General features: G+C 49.3%; 1 protein-coding gene across 2 annotated transcripts in view; it reads left to right on the forward strand.

Annotated features, from left to right (window-relative positions):
• The window catches only part of PEMT (phosphatidylethanolamine N-methyltransferase), a 101935-nt gene that overhangs the window by 30635 nt on the left and 47904 nt on the right, over window positions 1-23396 (forward strand). For both annotated transcript variants that reach the window (XM_083711851.1, XM_083711850.1), the window contains exon 3: window positions 17252-17367. In XM_083711851.1, coding sequence (XP_083567977.1) covers window positions 17252-17367 — 116 coding nt within the window. The remainder of the gene's footprint in view (window positions 1-17251; window positions 17368-23396) is intronic.

Raw genomic sequence — 23396 nt, forward strand, 5'->3', positions numbered from 1 at the left:
TCCTCCACCCACTTAGTGCCTCTGGCCCTGCCCAGAACTGATATGGGCGTTAAATAAGTTGGAGTTCTTGTTATTAAATATACCAAGAAAAAAGCACACCAAGAACTCTGGCCAATAACAGTTTCAATAGTGGGAGTGGTCCCTACTCGCAAATCAATAGTCAATTGTAACAAAAACTAATCCGTTCAAAAGTATGTATTCTGACAGGGATTACAAACTCAAATAGAGATTACAAACTCAGAGATGACAACTGATATGGAGCTCTCAGAAGGCTGCCCCAAAGGGAGTATTCCCCTTGAGATGAGAAAAGTTTGCCCAACCCCTAGTGTGAGAGATTCCTTCCCATGGCTAAAAAGGTACATTAGAAGAAGAAGAAGAAGAGTTTGGATTTGATATCCCGCCTTTCACTCCCTTTAAGGAGTCTCAAAGCGGCTAACCATCTCCTTTCCCTTCCTCCCCCACAACAAACACTCTGTGAGGTGAGTGAGGCTGAGAGACTTCAGAGAAGTGTGACTGGCCCAAGGTCACCCAGCAGCTGCATGTGGAGGAGCGGGGAAGCGAACCCGGTTCCCCAGATTACGAGACTACCGCTCTTAACCACTACACACTGGCTCTCTCATTAGGTCCCGTTGCGGGTGACTCTGGGGTTGCGGCGCTCATCTCGCTCTATAGGCCAAGGGAGCCGGCGTACAGCTTCCGGGTCATGTGGCCAGCATGACTAATACGCTTCTGGCGAACCAGAGCAGCGCACGGAAACGCCGTTTACCTTCCCGCCAGAGTGGTACCTATTTATCTCCTTGCACTTTGACGTGCTTTCAAACTGCTAGGTTGGCAGGAGTTCACGTTGCTTAATTGTTCCTTTCTCGAAAGCATTGCACCTGGACTGCGGACTGCCTTTTACAGGTGCACAGATACCTTCTTTCCTACACTCGCACCTCTCAATGGATGCCTTGTTTGTCTCCGGCTGCACCAGCCCTGAAGAACTCAGAAAAGTGCCCCATGCAAGCAAAACTTCAAAGCATCCTCTTCCCTCAAACGAACCATCTCTGCTCAGATGCACTTTTATCATTACTGCTTTCAGACTCCGAGAATCTAAACAGAATCCATGTCCTCCACGTCAGAGCGCAGAGATGAGCAGCTTTCTAGGAAAGAGCAGGCTGGAAGGCTGTCAGGGACTGTTCGTTCGAGTTCTTCTGCCTCAGGATGCAGTTGACTATACTTAATTTGGTTCTGCAAATGACACTTATTTGTGCAGACTTTTCATCTTCGCACTGTTTTCCCCTTGCAGACTTCAGACAAAAGCAGAGGGGTGTGAAGAAGACAAAGAAGACACTCATGCAGTGGTACCTTGGTTCTCAAACTTAATCCGTTCCAGAAGTCCCTTCCAAAACCAAGGCACGCTTTCCCATAGAAAGTCATGCAAAACGGATTAACCCTCTTGGGCTCGCTGATCAGAAGGTTGGCGATTCGGATCCCCGTGACAGGGTGAGCTCCTGTTGCTTGGTCCCAGCTCCTGCCAACCTAGCAGTTCAAAAGCACACCAAAAAAAGTGCAAGTAGATAAATAGGTACTGCTCCGGCGGGAAGGTAAAAAGTGTTTCCATGCGCTGCTCTGGTTTCGGTGTTCTGTTGCACCAGAAGTGGCTTAGTCATGCTGGCCACATGACCCGGAAAAACTGTCTGCGGACAAACGCCAGCTCCCTCAGCCTGTAAAGCAAGATGAGCACCGCAACTCCAGAGTCGTCTGCAACTGGACTTAACTGTCAGGGGTCCTTTATCTTTTAAAACAGCAATTTAACATGACTTTTACTATCTAACAAGATCATTGATCCATAAAAGGAAAGCAATAAACAATGTACTGCAGTCACACAATCAATCAATCAATCAATCAATCAATCAGTAGCTGAACTGGGTTCTACACAGTCACAAAAACAAAAACAAAAGGGCCACAAAAAACGCAAAATAAATAGCCAAAACATACAGACCTCAGCGTAACACTCAAAACAGAAGTCAAATCAGAAGGGTAACACTCAAAACAGAGCATGTTCGGCTTCCGAAAAAAGTTCACAAACCGGAACACTTCCAGGTTTGCAGTGTTTGGTTTCAAGTTGAATATGAAGGTGTTTGAAAACCAGGGTACCACTGTACACACAGATTTGTGGTTCCGGATTAAGGCTGATTAACCCTTAATTCAGGGAAAACTAGAACTCATAGACATCCAGAGAAGCTGAATGTTGGAAGTTGCTGGGTATCAGAAGTGGAGAGAGTGAGAGCAGGATCAGGGCCATGGACCCGCAGGTTCTTCTTAGGTTCTTAAATCTTCCAGTGTCTGCATGCAAGGGGTGGACCTCTGGAGCTCCTGTAGTTTGCATCCTGCAGAGCTCCAGAGTGCAGTTTGCTTTTCCAGTAACGATAACGGGGAGTTGTGTTTAAGGAGCCTGCTTCATCCTCCTAGGTTTTCCTGCTACCAGACACAGCACCCCATTCCCGGTCTCTCCTTCTGCTGCGCCAAGTGCCCGTGTGATTTGTTGCAGCATAAGCAAAGGAAACACAGATATTTCCCTGCCTGGAGCTGCTTACAGAGCTGCTTTGTGGTGGAGTAAAGAAGCCAAATGAAGGCTTAGGATGTACTGTACGTGGGGCTGCCTTTGAAGGTGACGCGGAAACTGCAACTCATCCAGAATGTGGCAGCTAGACTGGTGACTGGGAGCGGCCGCCGAGACCACATAACACCGGCCCTGAAAGATCTACATTGGCTCCCAGTACGTTTCTGAGCACAATTCAAAGTGTGGGTGTTGACCTTTAAAGCCCTAAATGGCGTCGGCCCAGTAGATCTGAAGGAGCGTCTCCACCCCATCATTCAGCCCAGACCCTGACGTCCAGCTCCGAGGGCCTTCTGGTAGTTAGAAGTGAAGCTACAGGGAACCAGGCAGAGGGCCTTCTCAGTGGCGGCGCCCACCCAGTGGAAAATAAGGAAATAAGCAACTATCTGACTTTTAGAAGACATCTGAAGGCAGCCCTGTTTAGGGAAGTTTTTCATGTTTGATCTTTTACTGTGTTTTTAATATCCTATTGGAAGCTGCCGGATGGGCAGGGGTATAAATATTATTATTATTATTATTATTATTATTATTATTATTATTATTAGAAATGCTTGCAGGGTACACATGAACAAATATAGTTGTGGAAGGTTTTTTGTTGTGGTGATGCATGAAAGATGGGAGAGAATGGTGCGCCCTTGAGCACACAGCTCGTTCCAGGATTTATTGAGGTGTGTTTGCCTGAGGAATGATCCTGTTTTCATTCCAGATCTCTGCACCTTTGTCTTATGTGCTCTGAGTTGGCAGCATTCCCGACTGCGTCTTCCCTAATTCCTTCCCTAATTCCTTCATCTGTTTTGTTGAGCGTGAGGGCTGCATCCCAGCATACTCCTCCCTTTTGCCTTCAACGATGCATCTGTTCATTCCGGAAGCCTGTCATTCCTTATTTCCTGCCTCCATTAGTCAACGGCATCCTTGAAGGTTGTTGGGGCCTTTGGACATCATCAAGGCTCGTCTTGCTACCCTTCCACTGCTGTCTGTTTGCCATAAGAACCCAGCTGCAACCCAGCTGCAATTCTTCAATAAAGAATGGGAATTTTTAAAACATAATTTATCTAGGAGGCCACTGTAAGCAGATGAAAACATTAGCAGGATTCTAATAATACTTGTAGTGTAGCAAATATTATGGACGACATGGAGAGATATAAAATATGGATTATGAAATAATTTGCAGTTGAGAAGGTGGACAATAGGGCCCATGGAGAGGAAGGTGGGAAGTCCAGAGATTTGGAGAAATCTCTGAAAATATGGATAGGTAGTTTGTATTATTATAGTTCTATATTTGTAAAATCAAATACCGTAAAAACTACTTTGGAAAAAATAGAGAAATTCACTACCCCCAAAAAAGAACTTGGCTGCATCCCTGGAACCAATGATGTACGCAGAAAGACTGATGTTGTTGTTGTTGTTGTTGTTGTTGTTGTTGTTGTTGTTGTCGTCCTCTATACACCCTCCCACCCAACAGCTCAGGGATCAATGCCGTTTTGATGGGGCAAGTGGCCTGTTCTTCTTTGGCAGCTTCCAGATAATATTAGCACCTGTCTCCCCTTGTGTTGCCCTTCAATTTTCAAAGCTTACCTCTTCTCTAACCCGGAAGTAGCTGCTCCTGGTTGCGAACTTTGCCCCAGGATGTGAATGGAAATTGCTCGCGAAAGCGCTCCTCGGGATAAGAACGGTTTCAGCTTAAGAACAGACCTCCGGAAGGAATTAAGTTCGTAACCAGAGGTACCACTGTAGTGGGGATTTTTATATAAAAGGATAGATACTGGTGGATAGCTCAGCTGGTTAAAGCATGGTGCTGATATTCCCAAGGTCACAGGTTCAATCCCCAAAAGGGACATTTGCCTATTCCTGCATTGCAGAGGGCTGGAGTATATGACCCTTAGCTACCCTTCCAGCGCTATGATTCTATGAGAACAAGATGCTGAACAAGATATATTGGACTCCAACTCCCACCAGCCCCTGCCTGCATGGCCAATGGACGGGAATGATGGGAGTTCGGGTCCAATGATATATCTGAAGGACACCAGGTTGGGGGTGGGGGGGGTGGATGTTAATTGGTGTCCTGTTGGCTTTCTTGGCTGATAGTTGAGTGTTTTCTGGAGCTGTTGCTTTACATTGGATCCCTCCCTCTCTTGAACTGCGGGCGCCCATATGAGAAATCCATGTGCCAGATCAGAGAATTCCTTTGTCGCCGGAGGGGTGCGTGTGTGAAAATCAATCTCATTTCAAGGAAGTTCACCATGCAAAAATCAATGCCTGTTAATCTTGTCATGTGGCCTGGGAACGTGTCCTTTGCGTCTCCTGTCGTTACAGTAGATGATGAACACCAGACTTAGACGTTCTGGGTCTTCGGTTCTAAAGACGCAGCAACGGATCTTCTAACGGGACCCAATTATATGCAGAAATGTGCATAGGGGTTCTCATTCATACACACAATAAGACGCCCAAAATGTCAGTGTGATGGCCTGGGATTCGGACTCGGAGGCTGAACCTGAGGAATCCCAGCCTGCACAGGATTCTCCGCCTCCAGAACCAGCTGAGCCAGGGCTGGGGCTTGAGCCTGAAGGGTCCTCACCTGTGCTGGATCCTCAGGTGCAGGCATCAGCTGAGCCTCGTCTGGCTCCTGAGATGATGGAGGACCCATTGCCTGCAAGTGCTCCACTCTCAGCCCCGTCAGGGGAAGCTGAGGTTGCCTCTGGGTCCGGTAACCCTCCAGCCTCTCCTGAGCTGCAGAGGCTCAGGGCAGAGAGGCGGAGGGAACTAAGTTCCCGCAGGAGGAGTGCTCACCTCCAGACCAGGAGAGGTGAGTCACCAGAGGATCGGGGTCACCCTGTGCCTCGAGGCAGATAAAGGCCAGCCAGCCCAGTCCCAGGTTGCGGGAGCAACATTGTTGGTAGCCTGTTCCTGCCTGCACCCTGTCCTGCTCTTCTGCCAGAGTTCCTGACCTCACCCGACTCCCTGCCTTGGACTCCGCTTCAGCTTTGACGGACAGCCTTCATACCACACCATCGACCTCGGAATGGACTCGGACCTCGCCGCACGGTTAGCCCTCGGGACCAGCACAGTCAGCCAAGTAACACAAGCTTTTGCCTGGCTGAAGGTCTCAGAAATGCAGTTCTGCTTTGCACATCATTTTTTGTGATCTTTTAGAGCTGTATTCTCTCGTGCCTACCAGTGGTGTACATTCCAGCCAAGCAAAAATCTGGATGGTGACAGCCAGGCATAAGTAGCCTATGATCATGTAAGTGCATGGCTGTTGTTGTTTAGTCGTGTCCGACTCTTCGTGACCCCATGGACCAGAGCATGCCAGGCACTCCTGTCTTCCACTGCCTCCCGCAGTTTGGTCAGGCTCATGTTTGTAGCTTCCAGAACACCGTCCAACCATCTCATCCTCTGTCATCCCCTTCTCCTTGTGCCCTCCATCTTTCCCAACATCAGGGTCTTTTCCAGGGAGTCTTCTCTTCTCATGAGGTGGCCAAAGTCTTGGAGCCTCAGCTTCAGGATCTGTCCTTCCAGTGAGCACTCGGGGCTGATTTCCTTCAGAATTGAGAGGTTTGATCTTCTTGCAGTCCATGGGACTCTCAAGAGTCTCCTCCAGCACCATAATTCAAAAGCATCCATTCTTCGGCAATCAGCTTTCTTTATGGTCCAGCTCTCACTTCCAGATTGCGGCAATTCATTATACATGGGGCTGCCCTTGAATACAGTTTCTTAAGGGTGTTGACTGAGAGTTATTAGGAAGCCCCTGTTCCCCTCACAGAGTTACAGTTCCTCGAGTGGCTTAACAGTCAGTCCCTCTTCACAGGGAATTCTGGGAACCATAGCTCCGTGAGGGGAATGGGGGTGGGGTTTCCTCCTGACAGCACCCTTTGCAGCTACAATTCCCGAAATTCCTTGGGGGAAGCCATGACTGCTTAAAGCGCTATAATACTACTTTGCATGTGTAGTACAGATGGGACCTGTCAGGGAACTGCCATCGGAAGGACAGGTGGTGGACAGGCTCCAGGAGAATAGGAGAGACTCTGCAGCAGAAGAAGGAACCAGCAGGGGGAGTGCAGGAGTTACAGCGGAGGGGAGGCTCTGGGATACTTCTAGTGAGAATAGTGAAGAGGGAACAAGACCCCCCTTAGGAACTCCCACCCTTCGCCGGAAACTGTCACGCAGAGAGTCACGAAGGCGCATGTCCGTCAAACAGCTTTTATGTTGGCGTAAGTTCCGTAGACGCCCACTGTCAGATTCTACCAGCGACTGACGGAACCATGCTTTGGGGGCTCCGTTAGTGCCTCGGTTTGGATGACCAGCCAAACCCCAGAGGGATCAAGCTTTTACGCACAAGCAGCTCATTATCCCATCACAGCAATCTGACAGTCTCTGAAAGCAGCTTGTGCAAGCAGAGGGCATCATGAGTGAACCAGCAGGAACCGGAGCAGCTGGAGCGGGAGCAGGTCCAAGCCTGGAAGAAAGGTACAGGGCGTTGGAGGTCCAGCTCGCGCTGCAAACGGCGAGGCTCGAGGAGAGGAGGGCTCAAGATGCGGATAAGGGGAAAACCACCCCACTTGCCAGAAGGGTGCCTGGATTGGTGCAGAAATTTGGGGGGGATCCCAGGAACTATCAATCCTTTAGGACAGAGATGCAATATGCTCTCAATCTACTGTTTGATGACTTCCCCGATGAGAACTCTAGAGTGGCGTACGTGATTGGCCATCTAGAGGGAGGGGCGAAGGACTGGGTTCGGCCCCTGATGGCAGCCAATAATGAAATCTTAAAGGACACAATGAAGTTTTTTCGCGCCATGGACTTGATGTTTTCCAGCGAGATTGAGCAGGGGGTGGTGCGCAGGCAGTTAATGGCGTGTAAACAGGGGAGCCGATCTGTACGTGAGTACTGGACTGAGTTCACCATGCTGATTCAGAGACTGGGGTGGGACCTTGCTAGTGAACCTATTCAAATGCTGTTTGAAGAAGGTCTCTCTCCGGCAGTGAAAGATGAACTTTCCCGGGCGCCTAGGGCGGAGTCTATGGATCAGCTGACTAAATCAGCGCTGTCCATAGGAGCACGCCAGGAAGCTAGAGCTATGGAAAAGCGGGAAGGAAAGGGGGAACGTTGGAAGGACTTCCGCATTCCAGAGATTCCGGAGCAGCCTTTCCCGCCAGCAGAGCCGATGGAACTTGGAACAGCGCGCGCGTGCGCAGTTTCAAACACCAGTGAAGGGCGGAAGAAGGAGGGAAAGAGCGGCAAGAGATGTTATCTCTGCCAACAGCCAGGTCACTTTGCCAGAGTCTGTCCGCAAAGGAAGGAATGGCAAGGGATGGCGGGAACTGTTGGGGGGAAGGAGGAGGAAGAAATCAAGGAGCAAGTAAAAGCCAACGCCTGGCTGCCAACATCAGGGCGCAGCAGCCAGGCCAGGGAGTAGTGAATGTGCCCACGCCGGAACCCCCAAGACCAGCGCTTGTGATAGAGGTGTTGCTGGAACTGGCAAACGGACACCCACTAAAGATAAAAGCGCTATTGGATTCAGGTAGCTCATGTAATTTCATGAGTAAGGAGTTTGCAGCTGAACACCAGATACAGACTATCCCATTAAGTAAGCCTTTTCAGGTTACCACGATTGATGGGAGGGAGCTGTTGGGAGGAGAAGTGAGCCAACAGACTGTACCAATGATAATGAGGGTGGCACGACACACAGAACTGATAGCGTTTAACGTAGCCACCTTGGGAGGAGCTCCTATTATCTTGGGAATGAGCTGGCTGGCACTACACGATCCGCTAGTAGGCTGGCATCAGAGAGTGGTTTCCTTTGGATCAGCACATTGCCTAGAACACTGCAAGGAGGGAGAGGGTCAGGCAGGCGCCAGGGCCACTCTAGCAGGGATGGAAGTGATGGACAAGGGGAAGGTGCCACCACAATACGCTGACTTGATTGACGTATTCAGCGAAAAAGAAGCAGATAAACTGCCCCCGCACAGACCCTTTGACTGTCAAATTACCTTACTCCCAGGAGCACAATTGCCAGTGGGCAAGCTGTATGCAATGTCAGACAGTGAGATGCAGGAGTTAAGGGAGTTCATTGACAAGAATCTCAAGCGAGGTTTCATCAGAGAGTCACGAGCGGTGGGGGGCAGCCCAGTGTTCTTTGTGGACAAAAAAAACACGGGTAAACCCAGGCTTGTATGTGATTTCAGGGCCCTAAATGCAGTGTCAGAACCAGTGACTTTCCCTATGCCTAGAATTGATGACATTCTGACACGGGTGAGAAAAGGGAAATTTTTTACCAAGCTGGACCTTAGGGGGGCATATAACTTGATACGTGTGAGAAAGGGGGATGAGTGGAAGACCACTATGTTCACCCCCTTGGGGGCTTTTGAGTACCTGGTTATGCCTTTCGGATTACAAGCGAGCTCCGCCTGTTTTCAATCATTCATGAATCACGTCCTGGGGCCATTGCTCTACAAGAACTGCGTAGCGTTCTTAGATGACGTCCTGGTGTACTCAGAGAATGAGGAGCAGCATGTGCGAGATGTAAGAGAGGTACTGAGCAAACTGCGAGAAAACCGGCTGTGGGTGAAACTGGAGAAGTGTCAGTTTCATACCAGGGAGGTGGAATTCCTGGGGTACCGGTTGTCTGACAAGGGATTGGCCATGGATCCCAGCAAGGTTCAAGCGGTACTGGAATGGAAAACACCAAAGACCAAGAAGGACGTGCAAAGGTTCCTGGGCTTCGGAAACTTCTATAGGAAGTTCATCAAAAACTTTGCCCATTTAACAGCGCCCATCACGGATTGTCTTAGTAGCAAAAAGAAATTTGTTTGGACGGAAGAAGCGCAGCGGGCGTTCGAACGCCTAAAGCAGGCGTTTGCGTCGGAAGAGCAACTTCTGCATGTGGATCTACAACAACCAATGAGAGTGGAGACTGACGCGTCAGACCGAGCGGTGGGGGCCGTGCTTCTCCAGCCGGGAAAAGATACGTCTGAATGGAGACCGTGTGCATTCTTCTCGCGGAAGTTGAACAAATCCGAGAGGAACTACACAGTATACGACCGAGAACTGCTCGCCATTCATGAAGCATTCTGGAAATGGCGGCACTTGCTGATTGGGGCGCAGCACAAGGTTCAAGTCCGAACTGACCACAAAAATCTGGAATACTGGAGAACAGCCCGAGTGCTGAACCAGAGACAAGTGCGATGGGCCCAGGAGTTCTCCAAGTTCCACTTTGAGATTCGTTACGTGCCAGGCTCCGAGAACGTGAGGGCGGACGCTCTTTCCAGGAAACCTGAGTACTTAGAGGGGGAGGGAGCGCCTGAGGCAAGGCATGTAATCCCTGAAGACCGCTGGGTGTGTGGGGTGGCATTGGTGGGGCAGAGGGAACTGATAGAGGGTACTGAGAACAATGAATACGCCCAAGAGAAACTCAGAGAACTCAGGAGGACAGAGGAGAACACAGGGGGGTTTGAAGAAAAGAACGGGGCGTTGTATTACAAAGGGGCACTGTACATACCCGATGGGGAACTGAGGGGCAGAGTACTCAAGCAGTTGCATGACAGCCCCACAGCGGGACATTTTGGACAGCACAAAACCATGTGGTTGGTTACCAGGGAGTTTTGGTGGCCCAAGGTGAGGGAGGACGTACGGGAATATGTCAGGGGTTGCGACAGGTGCCAGCGAGCGAAAGGAGAGAGGGTGGCGCCAGCGGGGCTATTACAACCCTTACCCACGCCAGAAAGGCCATGGGAGGCAGTATCCATAGATTTTATGACGGACCTGCCAAAATCCAAAGGCAAAACAGCTGTCATGGTGGTGGTAGATCTATTAACCAAAATGTGTCATTTTATAGCTTGTTCACATGCGGTCACAGCGGAGGAAACCGCCAAGTTGTTTGTAGAACATATTTTCAGGTTGCATGGCGCCCCCTTGAGGGTGGTCAGCGACAGAGGGAAACAATTTACTTCCAGGTTCTGGAGGAAACTTATGAGCTTACTGCACGTAGAACTCAATTTCTCTACTGCCCGGCACCCAGAAACAAATGGGCAAGCGGAAAGGGCAAACGGGATTTTACAACAATACCTGAGGTGTTATGTAAAAGACAGAGAAAATGATTGGGTAGATAAGTTACCTCTAGCAGAATTTGCCTACAACAACGCGGAGAACGTGTCCACAGGGATATGTCCTTTTCTGGCAAATTATGGGTGTCATCCCCGGGCATTCCCAGGAGAGGGAGGGGAGAGGTGGAGCGTGCCGGCGGCGGAACATTTTTTTGAAGAGATGGAAGCGATCCACCGTCAGCTTCAACTTAACTTAGAGAAAGCCAAGGAAGAATATAAGAAGCAAGCAGACAGAAATAGGAGGGAAGGTGAAACTATAAGGGTGGGAGACCGGGTGTGGTTGTCCACCCAAGGACTACCGTTCAAGGGCGGGAGTAAGAAATTGAGACCCAAAAGATTGGGACCCTTTGAGGTCATACAGCAGGTCAACCCAGTAGCATTCAAACTCAGACTGCCCAGTCACATGAAATTACACCCAGTATTTCACAGGTCATTACTGTCGCCGTACCGAGAGGGACGTGAGTGGGGGGAGCGTGAGAGAGAGGCCACCCAAACGCCCGTGATAGAAGAGAGAGAACGCGACATGAACGTGGCAGGAATCATTGATTCCAGGTGGAAGGGGAATCAGGTGGAATATCTGGTAGAATGGGAGGGGGAAGTAGAGTCGGAAAACACTTGGGTACCAGCAGAGGTAGTCAATGACGAGGTTTTAATAGAAACATTTCATCAGCGTTTTCCAAAAAAACCGCAACCCGTGGCACGATTTAGAAGGGAACACTTTGGGACCACTGATGAGGAAGGAGAGTTTGAAGGGTTCCCAGAGTCAGGGGTGGGTGAGGAAGCCGTCTCCGACGAAGAAGAGGAAGACGGGGAGAGAGACGGTACGCCGTGGCTAGAAGTGTTTGAATCCTCGGACGACGAGGAGAGCTCCTTCAGGGGCTTTCCGCCCTCACCGCCAGTGGGAGAGGAGGCGGGGGGTGTGAAGGGGGCCCTGGGGGGGAGGTGGATGTCAGGGAACTGCCATCGGAAGGACAGGTGGTGGACAGGCTCCAGGAGAATAGGAGAGACTCTGCAGCAGAAGAAGGAACCAGCAGGGGGAGTGCAGGAGTTACAGCGGAGGGGAGGCTCTGGGATACTTCTAGTGAGAATAGTGAAGAGGGAACAAGACCCACCTTAGGAACTCCCACCCTTCGCCGGAAACTGTCACGCAGAGAGTCACGAAGGCGCATGTCCATCAAACAGCTTTTATGTTGGCGTAAGTTCCGTAGACGCCCACTGTCAGATTCTACCAGCGACTGACGGAGCCATGCTTTGGGGGCTCCGTTAGTGCCTCGGTTTGGATGACCAGCCAAACCCCAGAGGGATCAAGCTTTTACGCACAAGCAGCTCATTATCCCATCACAGGACCTTAGTGTGCAGATGTCCTGCTCTGATATACAGCTGGCCTTCAATCCCATTTGGAGCAGAACCTATATTTTTCTGAAAGGGGACAGGGCGTTCCGAATTTTTCAAATTTCAAAGAACGAGGGGTGCTAAAAAGCTGTAACACAAATTCAAAAGATATTTTGCTTAAACAAATATGATTTAGTTTTGCCTGCTAAGCAAAATGTGTGCAAAATGGCATAGAAATTGTTTAAACCGATTGTCAAGTACTTGCAGTCAGTAATATTATTTTTATTCGTCATCGTCATTATTTAGCAGTACTTGACATTTTCAGAAGGCGTGATTAAAATTCTTTAGTTTTCCGAAAGCAGTGCTTCTTCATCAGGCAAGCTGAGTATTGTCTAGTCACAAAAGTAATAGCAGATTTGAATTCCTCACACCCAAAAACCCCCTATTTTTAAGACCCCTCGCTGAAGAGTAAAAATTAGATTTCACTCCCTAAAATGACACGATATACGCCACACACAGAGTTGTGCCGAACAGCTATAAACAATGTGCACAGGTTCCTCCAGAATCGACCTGGTCACAAGGGCCGTCATAGCTGCTGTTGTTTTTGCTCGTGGCCTGGGGTCATTGTGATGGAGGCCACGTAAGGACCTAGACAGGTAGATTAGCGCAGAGCAGGAGAAATCAAAACCTCCCCTCGTTTGTATTTGGCGTTGGAGTGTACGTTTGCAGTAAGCCGGAGATAAAAATGGAACGGCATAAAATAGAATGGGGGCTGAGTTTGAAAGCTGAGATGGCATAAAATTAAAATGCAACGTGTTTCAAAGCCGGGACCGCTTGGCTGATGGAGAAATCGTATATCCATGTCCCCGGAACAAATACTAAATATGAATGAATGGCAAGGATATATGGTCTGCGGAGCACGGAAAAGCGATCTGGGCTATTTCCAGCTGATTAAATTGGAGAGGCTGAGCAGCTTTCCAATTAAAAAGGAAGAAAATGGAGCTGGGGGGGGGTGGATGGGTTTGGAGAAGCCACCACACTCATTGCAGCCAGGATGTTAAATATTTGATGTGATTTTTTGGGGGGGGGGGAGCCATTTTATTTTCTAAATGTCATTATTTAATGTTTATTTATTGCATTTATAATTTCCCTTTCGCTCCACGGAGTTCAAGGGGGTGAACGTGGTTCTTCACCCCTCATCCTCATTGAATCCACACAGCAACCTTGTGAGGTAGGTCAGGCAGAGAGGCAGCGATAGGCCAGCAAGGTCACCTAGTGAGCTTCAGGTCCAGGGGGAGGGATTTGAACCCTGATCTCTCCCAGGTCCTAGTCTGACACACTAACCCAGGCATAGGCAACCTTCGGCCCACCAGATGTTTTGGACTGCAATTCCCATCATCCCTGAGCATGGTCCTGTTAGCTAGGGATCATGGGAGTAGTAGGCCAAAACATCTGGAGGGCCGAAAGGTTGCCTATGCCTGCTCTAACCATTATGCTGCAGTCGCTCCTAGTATCTAAATAACAGCAATGGAATCATCCCGTGAATCTGTTTTGGGAAGTGGCATCTGGTTGTCTGCTGTGGGAAATTATTCTGGATTAGATGAGCCTTTGGTCTGGTTCGGTAGTAGGTTTCTTTTCTCCTGTGCTGCTCCACATCCTCCTTTATGGCTTTGGCCTGATTGCAATGTGTCCTTTTGCTAGGATGGTGCCTCTGACATAAAATCATAGAACTGTCGAGATGCAAGGGACCCCAAGGGCCATCTAGTCCAACCCCTTGCAATGCAGGAATCACATCTAAATAATCCCTGGCAGATGGCCATCCAACCTCTGTTTAAATACCTCCAAGGCTTGTGGCCCTTGGGTGAGGAGGCTTTCCAGATATGGGGCCTCAACAAGCATATCACAGATTAAAAACTTCCCTGAACAGGGCTGCCTTAAGATGTCTTCTGAATGTCAGGTAGTTATTTATCGCTTTGACATCTGATGGTAGGGCGTTCCACAGGGCAGGCGCCACTACCGAGAAGGCCCTCTGCCTGGTACCCTGTAGCTTTGCTTCTCGCAATGATTCTTTCTTTCAGTTGTCTCTATACCGATGCACAGAATATGGGAAACAAACAAGATGAATTTGAGCTCTTAATACGGGATGCCAAATATGATATAATAGGCATTACTGGAACCTGTGGTGGGATAGAATCATACAGCTGCAGAGTTGGAAGGGACCCTGAGAGTCATCTAGTCCAACCCCCTGCAATGCGGAAATCTCAACTAAAACACCCGTGGCAGATGGCTGCCCAACCTTTGCTTAAAAACCTCCAAGGAAGGAGAGTCCACAACCTCCCAGGGGAGACTGTTTTACTGTCGACCAGCTCTTACTGTCAGAAAGTTTCCTGATGTTTAGTCAGAATCTCATTTCTTGTAATTTGAAGCCATGGGTTCAAGTCATACCCTCCAGAGTAGGAGAAAACAAGCTTCCTCCATCATCTTCCCTGTGACAGCTCTTCAGATATTTGAAGATGGCTACCCTATCGCCTCTCGGTCTTTTCCTCTCCAGGCCAAACATATCCCAATCCCTCAACTGTTCCTTGTAAGGCTCGGTTTCCAGACCATTTATCGTCTTGGTCACCCTCCTTTGTGCACGTTCCAAGTTTTGTTTAATATCCTTCTTAATGGGGTGCATGCAACTCCCACCCCACCCAAAGGCAGCTCCAGAACGAGTGCTGGTGTTGTTTCTGCGCCCCTAGATTACAGCATCAGAACCAGCAATCAGGGTTTGCAGCTTTGTACTTGGTTTTCTAACCTTGTCCCGTAGCATCGTTCGTTCCGAGCGACACTTTTGACAAGCAAAATGATTTCCCATCCGAGGCATCAATAACTGGCTGCGGATTCTTTTTCTGTTTTTGCCTGCCTGTCTGTCGGATGATGTGGCGCCATTGCTCCCCGTGAGTCAGCAGCCCGGTGTCAGTTGAGACCTGTTGTTGGTGCAAAAAAAAGCAGCAACTCGCCTTGCCCTCATCCCTTTACGGCCAACCCTTGCCCGGAGCTCCAGTTATAGCAGCCTTGGTGACGCACGCCTCCTGTGCCCCCCCGTCCCCCCTTTTCCTTTTAAATTGAATTTACAGCTGCAAACTATTTCTGCCGGCAGAAAGGAGGAATTGGACATCTGCGCTTGATCACTCTGCCATCGCGGAGCCGTCCGTTGCAATTGCGGAGCCGTACGTTTGCATGGGTAATCAAATCAGCTTGCAGGCTCTGGGTCTCTTGCCTCGCAAAGCCTGCAGCAAATCTGACTGGTGGCTGGTTTTGCCCTCTGGCGGAAAAGATAACCTGCCCTGATGCTTTATTCCTCCCAGGGCAGAATGCAGTAATGTCGTGGATATTTACATCTTTCCCCACCCACCCCTTTTTTTAGCCTGAGGGCCACATTATCACACTTCAAGGACAGAGATGTCTGGCTGCTCGGCACCCTAAACGGACTACAGTTCCCAAAATCCTTTGGGGGAAGCCATGACTGTTCAAAGTGTTATTAGCATAGTGCTTTCGGTGTATACTGCAGATGGAGCTGTGGGGGTCACGCCGCCAACACAGCTGCTCCTGGTGCCATTTGCAGAATCAACCCTCAGTGTACACCGCCCGCCCACCCCCCAAATAAACCCATAGAGGAAAGAAGCTGAGCTTACTGTCATTGCATAGGGTTATTCCGTCCCTGCAATAAAATTGTATAGATTTTCTCTTCTCCAAGAGAAACTCATGTTTGTTTTTGTTTGTTTGTTTGTTTGCTTACTTGTTCATTAAATGTCTGCTCTGCCCTTCCTCCAGAGGAGTCTAGGGCAGGAAAGAACAAGGTGCAGCAATGCAATTAAAACGAAACATTTAAAAAACAACAACATTGTGAACATCTAAAACACTGTGGCCCAATATACTTGGGCCCCATATTGCAGCCTGGACACTGAGGTCCAACTCTGAGGGCCTTCTGGCAGTTCCCTCCCTGCAAGAAGTGAGCTTACAGGGAACCAGGCAGAGGGGCTTCTTAGTGGTGGCACCTGCCCTGTGGAACGCCCTCCCATCAGATGTCAAGGAAATAAACAACTATCGGAAGGTAGCCCTGTTTAGGGAAGTTTTTAATGTTTGATGTTTTATTGTGCTTTTAATATTCTCTTCGGAGCCGCCCAGAGTGGAAAACCCAGCCAGATGGACGGGGTATAAATACCGTATTTTTCGCTCTATAGGACGCACCGGACCATAGGATGCACCTTGTTTTAGAGGGGGAGAACAAGAAAAAAAATTCTCCCCCTCTCTGCTCAGCAACCCTTCAGCGAAGCGGCAGGAGAAACTGAGCCCCTTCCATTTCTCCCCCCGCTTGGCTGAAGGGGCGCTGCACAGCTCTCCCTCTCTGCTGAAGCCAGGAGAGTCTTGCTCTCCCGGCTTCAGCGAAAGGAACCTGAAGCCTGCGGAGCGCAGCTGGAACTCGCGCTGCGCTCCGAAGGCTTCAGGCGGCTATCCCTGAAGCCTGGAGAGGGAGCGGGGTCAGTGCGCACCGACCCCTCTCGCTCTCCCAGCTTCAGCGAAAGCAACGCAAAGCCTCCAGAGCACGGAGGGAGCGTTCCCTCTGCGCTTCAGAGGCTTTGCCTTGCTATCGCTGAAGCCAAGGAGCCTGCATTCGCTCCATAGGACGCTCACACATTTCCCCTTCATTTTTGGAGGGGGGAAAGTTTGTCCTATAGAGCGGAAAATACGGTACAGTGGTACCTTGCAAGACGAAATTAATTCGTTCTGCGAGTTTTTTTCGTTCTGCGAGTTTTTTCATCTTGCGAAGCACGGATTCCCTGGGTATTAATGGTTTTAAGAAAAAGGAAACAAACTCGCAAGACGTTTTCGTCTTGCGAAGCAAGCCCATAGGGAAATTCGTCTTGCGAAGCAACTAAAAAAACGAAAAACTCTTTCGTCTTGCGAGTTTTTCGTCTTACGAGGCATTCGTCTTGCGAGGTACCACTGTAATAAACAATAACTATTATTATTCAATTAATTAATTAATTAAATTGTTCCCCTTGAAACCTTAGTTTCTCTGCCTACGAACAAGAGTGGAGACCTTTGGGATTTCATTTTCACCCAGCTCTGGTTGCTTCCAGGCAACAAAATTGGGAAGTTGACTTAGCTGGCCAGCTTGCGCCCTTAAGCATTCCTGTCTCTGACGCACCTTGTTTTTTGTTTATCCAATCAGGTAGCGAGATGGGAGTACAGGACCCGGTCACTCACGCGTCTCTTCCGTTCTCCGTACCTGGCCTGTTACTGCCTGGGAGCTGTCATCGTGTCCCTTAATTTCCTGCGGAGCCACTGGTAAGGAGCGTTGCTTTGGGCTAAATCCGGATGATATTGGCCGCTAGACACCGGAAGCCGTGGCCGCAACGGGCGTGGGCCACATTCACACCATACCTTTAAAGTGCTGTGGTAGCACTTTAAACAACCACGGTATCCCCCAAAGAATTCTGGGAGCTGTAGTTTTTGTTAAGGGTGCTGAGAGATGTTAGGAGACTCCCCATTCCCCTCAAAGAGCTACATTTCCCAGAGCTCCCAAGTGGACCAATATCAAGTGCACTTCTGTCAAGATGGCCATCTGTCATGGATGCTTTAGCTGAGATACAGTTAAAACCAGCAATAAGATATCAACCAGACTAAATATTCTACATATCTGAGTAAAGGTAAAGGGACCCCTGACCATTAGGTCCAGTCATGGCCGACTCTGGGGTTGTGGAGCTCATCTTGCTTTATTGGCCGAGGGAGCTTCCAGGTCATGTGGCCAGCATGACTAAGCCGCTTCTGGCAAACCAGAGCAGCGCATGGAAACACTGTTTACTTTCCCGCTGGAATGGTACCTATTTATCTACTTTGCACTTTGACATGCTTTCAAACTGCTAGGTTGGCAGGAGCAGGGACCGAGCAACGGGAGCTCACTCCATCGCGGGGATTTGAACCGCCGACCTTCTGATCTGCAAGCCCTAGGCTCTGTGGTTTACCCCGCATATCTGGGTAGACTTGCCTAAACACAAACATTTTTAGCAGGCACCCGAAAGAGTGCAGCGGAAGAGCCTTTCTGGTGTCCATAGGCAGGGAGTTCCAAAGTTTGGTTGCTGCCATACTAAAAGGTCAATTTCTTACAAATTTCCCAAAGATTGGTATTTACAACACTGCCTGTTGTTGTTGTTAAAGCATTTCACTACTGCCATTTTAATAATTAACATTTTTTTCAAAAAAATAATAACCATTAGTGGTTCTTTTGGTATAGTTTCTGTAGTTAGGAGGGATCGTTGTAAATTTTTGCAATGGATAATAAAAGAAAGAGAGGAGAAATATATCGTTTTGCACCGATTGTTCTTGTCTTTTTCTCCTGCGGGAAGCAAAACATAGCTCTAGTGTGCTCTTCGAGTGTTTACAGAATTCCCTGTTTGGAGAAGCATTGAGGATTATCTGTGCACTTAGTTGGCAGGTCAATTCGATTCCCCTATCTGCGATATGACAAGATAACGCCTCCCACACCGCCCCAGCTCTCTCGTAATCCAGTATGAATGATGTACTGTACATTATGGTAATGTGTCCTCAGGTGTTCTCGGTGCAGCAAAGGTAACTGAAGAGGCAGAAGCCGGCTTCTGAGCGGCTTTGGCGAAATCCGCAGTGATTTCAGGGAGCTTTTCTCTCTCCTTGTTTGGAACCTGGTTCTGTGGGTATCGGAGGTGGGATCAGTGCACAAGGCCAAGGCTGGATCCGACCAAGAGCTTAGGAACTGTGGGGTCCTGCCCACAGCCCATCTTGGACCTTCTGCCACCTTCTGCCTGAAAGGCCATATGCTCCGCCACTGAGGTTGGAGCAGAGGGATAGAGGAAAGTTCTTCTTCCTCTCCCGTAGCGCCGGATGCGGGGAGTTTCAGGACATATAAATGGAAGTCCTTCTTCATGCGGTGCGCAGTTAAACTGTGGAACTCACTGCTGCAAGAAGCTGCCAACTTGGATGGCTTTAAAAGAGGACTGAGCAAATTCTTGGAGGGGAAGGCTAATAATAATAATAATAATAATGGGACGCGGGTGGCGCTGTGAGTTAAACCACAGAGCCTAGGACTTGCCGATCAGAAGGTTGGCGGTTCGAATCCCCGCGACGGGGTGAGCTCCCATTGCTCAGTCCCTGCTCCTGTCAGCCCAGCAGTCCGAAAGCACGTCAAAGTGCGGATTTTGACGTGCTTCCTTCCCCTCCAAGAATTTGCTCAGTCCTCTTTTAAAGCCATCCAAGTTGGCAGCTTCTTGCAGCAGTGAGTGCAAGTAGATAAATAGGTACCACTCCAGTGGGAAGGTAAACAGTGTTTCCGTGCACTGCTCTGATTTGCCAGAAGTGGCTTAGTCATTCTGTCCACATGATCCGGAAGATGTACACCGGCTCCCTCGGCCAGGAAAGCGAGGTGAGTGGCGCAATCCCAGAGTCGGCCACGACTGGACCTAATGGTCAGGGGTCCCTTTACCTTAATAATAATAATAATAATAATAATAATAATAATAAATTTACTTACCATATTTTTCACTCTATAAGACGCACTTTTTCCCTTCTGAAAAGTAAAGGGAAATGTGTGTGCATCTTATGGAGCGAATGCAGGCTGCGCAGCTGTCCCTGAAGCCAGGAGAGCAAGAGGGATCGGTGCGCAAAACCTCCTGAGCGAAGAGGGAAGAGCACTTTCTTATTTCTTGTTTTCCTCCCCTAAAAACTAGGTGCGTCTTATAGAGCGAAAAATACGGTATACCCCACCCTCCCCGGCCAGAGCCGGGCTCAGGGCGGCTAACACCAATAAAATAAAATCACAGTAAAAACATAATAGGGGGGAAAGAGAGGGAGAAAAAAACCCCAAGTTAAAATGCAATTTAAAATGCAGCCTCATTTTAAAATAGCTGATAAATCAAGACCATAAGGGGAGGGAAACATAAGGGTCAGACCGAGTCCAGACCAAAGGCCTGGTGGTTCAGCTCTGTCTTGCAGGCCCTGCGGAAAGATGTCAAGTCCCACAGGGCCCAAGTCTCTTGTGACAGAGCGTTCCACCAAGTCGGGGCCAGTACTGAAAAGGCCCTGGCTCTAGCTGAGACCTATCTGACCTCCTTGAGGCTTGGGACCACCAAAGTGTTGTTATTTGTGGACCTTAAGGTCCTCTGTGGGGCATACCAGGAGATGTGGTCCCGTAGGTACGTGGGTCCTAGGCCGGGATGGAGGCAGCAAATCTTCATACAAGCTGCGGCCCCCTCCGTAAGGCAGACCTCAAACAACCCCCCGAAACCAATTCCTAGTATTTGTGGGTGAAGAGGGTCAGGCCCCAGAGCTCTTGCAAACTGCTGAGATAATTCCCAAAGCTCAATGGCCTCAGTTCATTACAGCGCAGACCACCAGCAGTTTTTATTGGCAACGCAGCATTTTCCTGGAACACTTCTGCAATAGGATGCAATTGGATCATAATTGATTCCAAGGTAATGGTAGGTTCAGAGCCCACTTGGCTTATGTAACAGGCAGATAAGCGTGTTTGAGTTCCTCCTAGGTCAGTTTCACTGGAGGAAATCTTGCTGCTGTTTGCTTTTCACTTTTTCCGGGACTCTCCATAAACCGTGCTATCAGCTTCCGGACATAAACAGCACCTGGTAGTAAAAAGAGGACTACTCTGTGTGTACAGAGGCTTGTTGCCGGGCTGCCAGCTAACTCAGCTGGTGGCTTTCATAAACGGCTGAAGGCTTGGGAGCCAATATATCAATGGAAGCGTGTAATCAATGGGAGCGAGTGGGCAGGGAATTGGCTTCCTGGTGCCAGTCTGATCCATCTGATCTCAGCTTCCAAGCAAGAGATCTGTGGACTCAGCACAGTGAACCGTCCTTCCTAATGAATCTTGGCCGACAGCATTGCTTTTAAGGCACATATCTGCATACATGGGCGTAGCCAGGGGGGTAGTTGCCACCCAATCAATCAAAATCAATTAAAATCCCTTAGCAAACTGAGGTCCCCACCCAACCCCCAAAATTCTGGCTACACCCATGTTTGCATACCCTCCGATGAAAGTAGGGACAGCCTAATAATAATAATAAATTTTATTTATACCCCGCCCTCCCCAGCCAAGGCCAGGCTCAGGGCGGCTAACAAGCAATAATAAAAATAAGTTGAATGAATACAACTTAAAAACAAAATTAAAATACAACATTAAAATATTGAAATGTAGCCTCATCGCAGGAGGAGAAAGGAAAAGAAAAAAGAAAGAGGGGGAGGGAATCAAATTGGCTCCAAGCCAAAGCCAGGCGGAACAACTCTGTTTTACAGGCCCTGCGGAAAGAAATCAGATCCTGCAGGGCCCTGGTCTCATGAGGCAGAGCGTTCCACCAGGCTGGGGCCAGTGCTGAAAAGGCCCTGCCTCTGATTGAAGCCAATCTGACTTCCTTAGGGCCCAGGACCACTAGGGTGTTGCTATTTATGGACCTGGAGGCTCTCCGTGGGGCAGACCAGGAGAGGTGGTCCCGTAGGTACGAAGGTCCATAATATAATAATAATGTACTCTTTATACCGGGTGGGACGCAGGTGGCGCTGTGGGTTAAAGCCTCAGCGCCTAGGACTTGCCGATCGAAAGGTCGGCGGTTCGAATCCCTGCGGCGGGGTGCGCTCCCGCTGCTCGGTCCCAGCGCCTGCCAACCTAGCAGTTCGAAAGCACCTCCGGGTGCAAGTAGATAAATAGGGACCGCTTACCAGCGGGAAGGTAAACGGCGTTTCCGTGTGCGGCTCTGGCTCGCCAGAGCAGCGATGTCACGCTGGCCACGTGACCCGGAAGTGTCTCCGGACAGCGCTGGCCCCTGGCCTCTTGAGTGAGATGGGCGCACAACCCCAGAGTCTGTCAAGACTGGCCCGTACGGGCAGGGGTACCTTTACCTTTACCTTTACTCTTTATACCCCAACCATCTGATTGGGTTCCCCCAGCCACTATGGATGGCTTCCAACATATATAAAAACATAATAAAACATTAATAATAAAACAATAAATAAATAAATAAACCTTCCCTATACAGGGCTGCCTTCAGATGACTTGGGGGTCAAATAACTCCATCCCTTCCAACATTTCCCCGATGGAAATAGGGACATCCTAAGGAAAAGTGAGGACACAGGTGGTGCTGTGGGTTAAACCACAGAGCCTAGGACTTGCCGATCAGAAGGTCAGCGGTTAGAATCCCTGCAATGGGGTGAGCTCCCGTTGCTCGGTCCCTGCTCCTGCCGACCTAGCAGTTAGAAAGCACGTCAAAGTGCAAGTAGATAAATAGGTACCACTCCAGCAGGGAGGTAAACGGCGTTTCTGTGTGCTGCTCTGGTTCGCCAGAAGCGGCTTAGTCTTGCTGGCCACATGACCCGGAAGCTGTACGCCGGCTCCCTTGGCCAATAAAGCAAGATGAGCGCCGCAACCCCAGAGTCGTCCACGACTGGACCTAATGGTCAGGGGTCCCTTTACCTTCAAGGAAAAGTGAGACATTCCAGGATCAAATCAGAAACTGGCAGTTTCTGTAAATCTAGGACTCTTTGGAAAATAGGGACACTCAGAGGATCTGGTAATATGCTTATTTGCTTGCATAAGAGGCTGGATTTGTGTTGTTTTGGGAATACTGGCCTCATGGTAATCTATAATCTCCTGAGTAGGGTAGGGGGTCCTGTTTGGTTTACTGTTCTGTGATTAACATGAGAAAATAACCTATATAGGTAAAGGACCCCTGGATGGTTAAGTCCATTTGAATTCGACTCTGGGGTGCAGCACTCTTCTCACTTTTAAGGCCAAGGGAGCTGCCGTTTGTCCACAGACAGCTTTCCTAGTCATGTGGCCAGTATGAATAAACCGCTTCTGGCGCAATGGGACACTGTCCTGAGTTCCAGAGCGCACAGAAACTCCATTTACCTTCCCGCCACAGCGATACCTACTTATCTACTTGCACTGGCATGCTTTCAAACTGCTAGATTGGCAGGAGCTGATACAGAGCAACGGGAGCTCACCCCGTCGCAGGGATTCGAACCACACACGTTCCGATCGGCAAGCCTAAGAGGCTCGGTGGTTTACACTACAGCGCCACCCATGTCCCAAATCATATATATATAAAGGGACGCAGGTGGCGCTGTGGTATAAACCACTGAGCCTTGGGCTTGCCGATCGGAACGTGGGTGGTTCAAATCCCCGCAACGGGGTGAGCTCCCATTGTTTGGTCCCTGCTCCTGCCAAACTAGCAGTTCGAAAGCACATCAAAGTGCAAGTAGATAAATAGGTATCGCTGTGACAGGAAGGTAAATGGAGTTTCCATGCGCTGCTCTTGTTTTGCCAGAAGTGGCTTAGT

Source organism: Podarcis gaigeae (assembly GCF_964106915.1).
Source record: "Podarcis gaigeae genome assembly, chromosome: 14".
Classification (NCBI taxonomy): Eukaryota; Metazoa; Chordata; class Lepidosauria; order Squamata; family Lacertidae; genus Podarcis; species Podarcis gaigeae.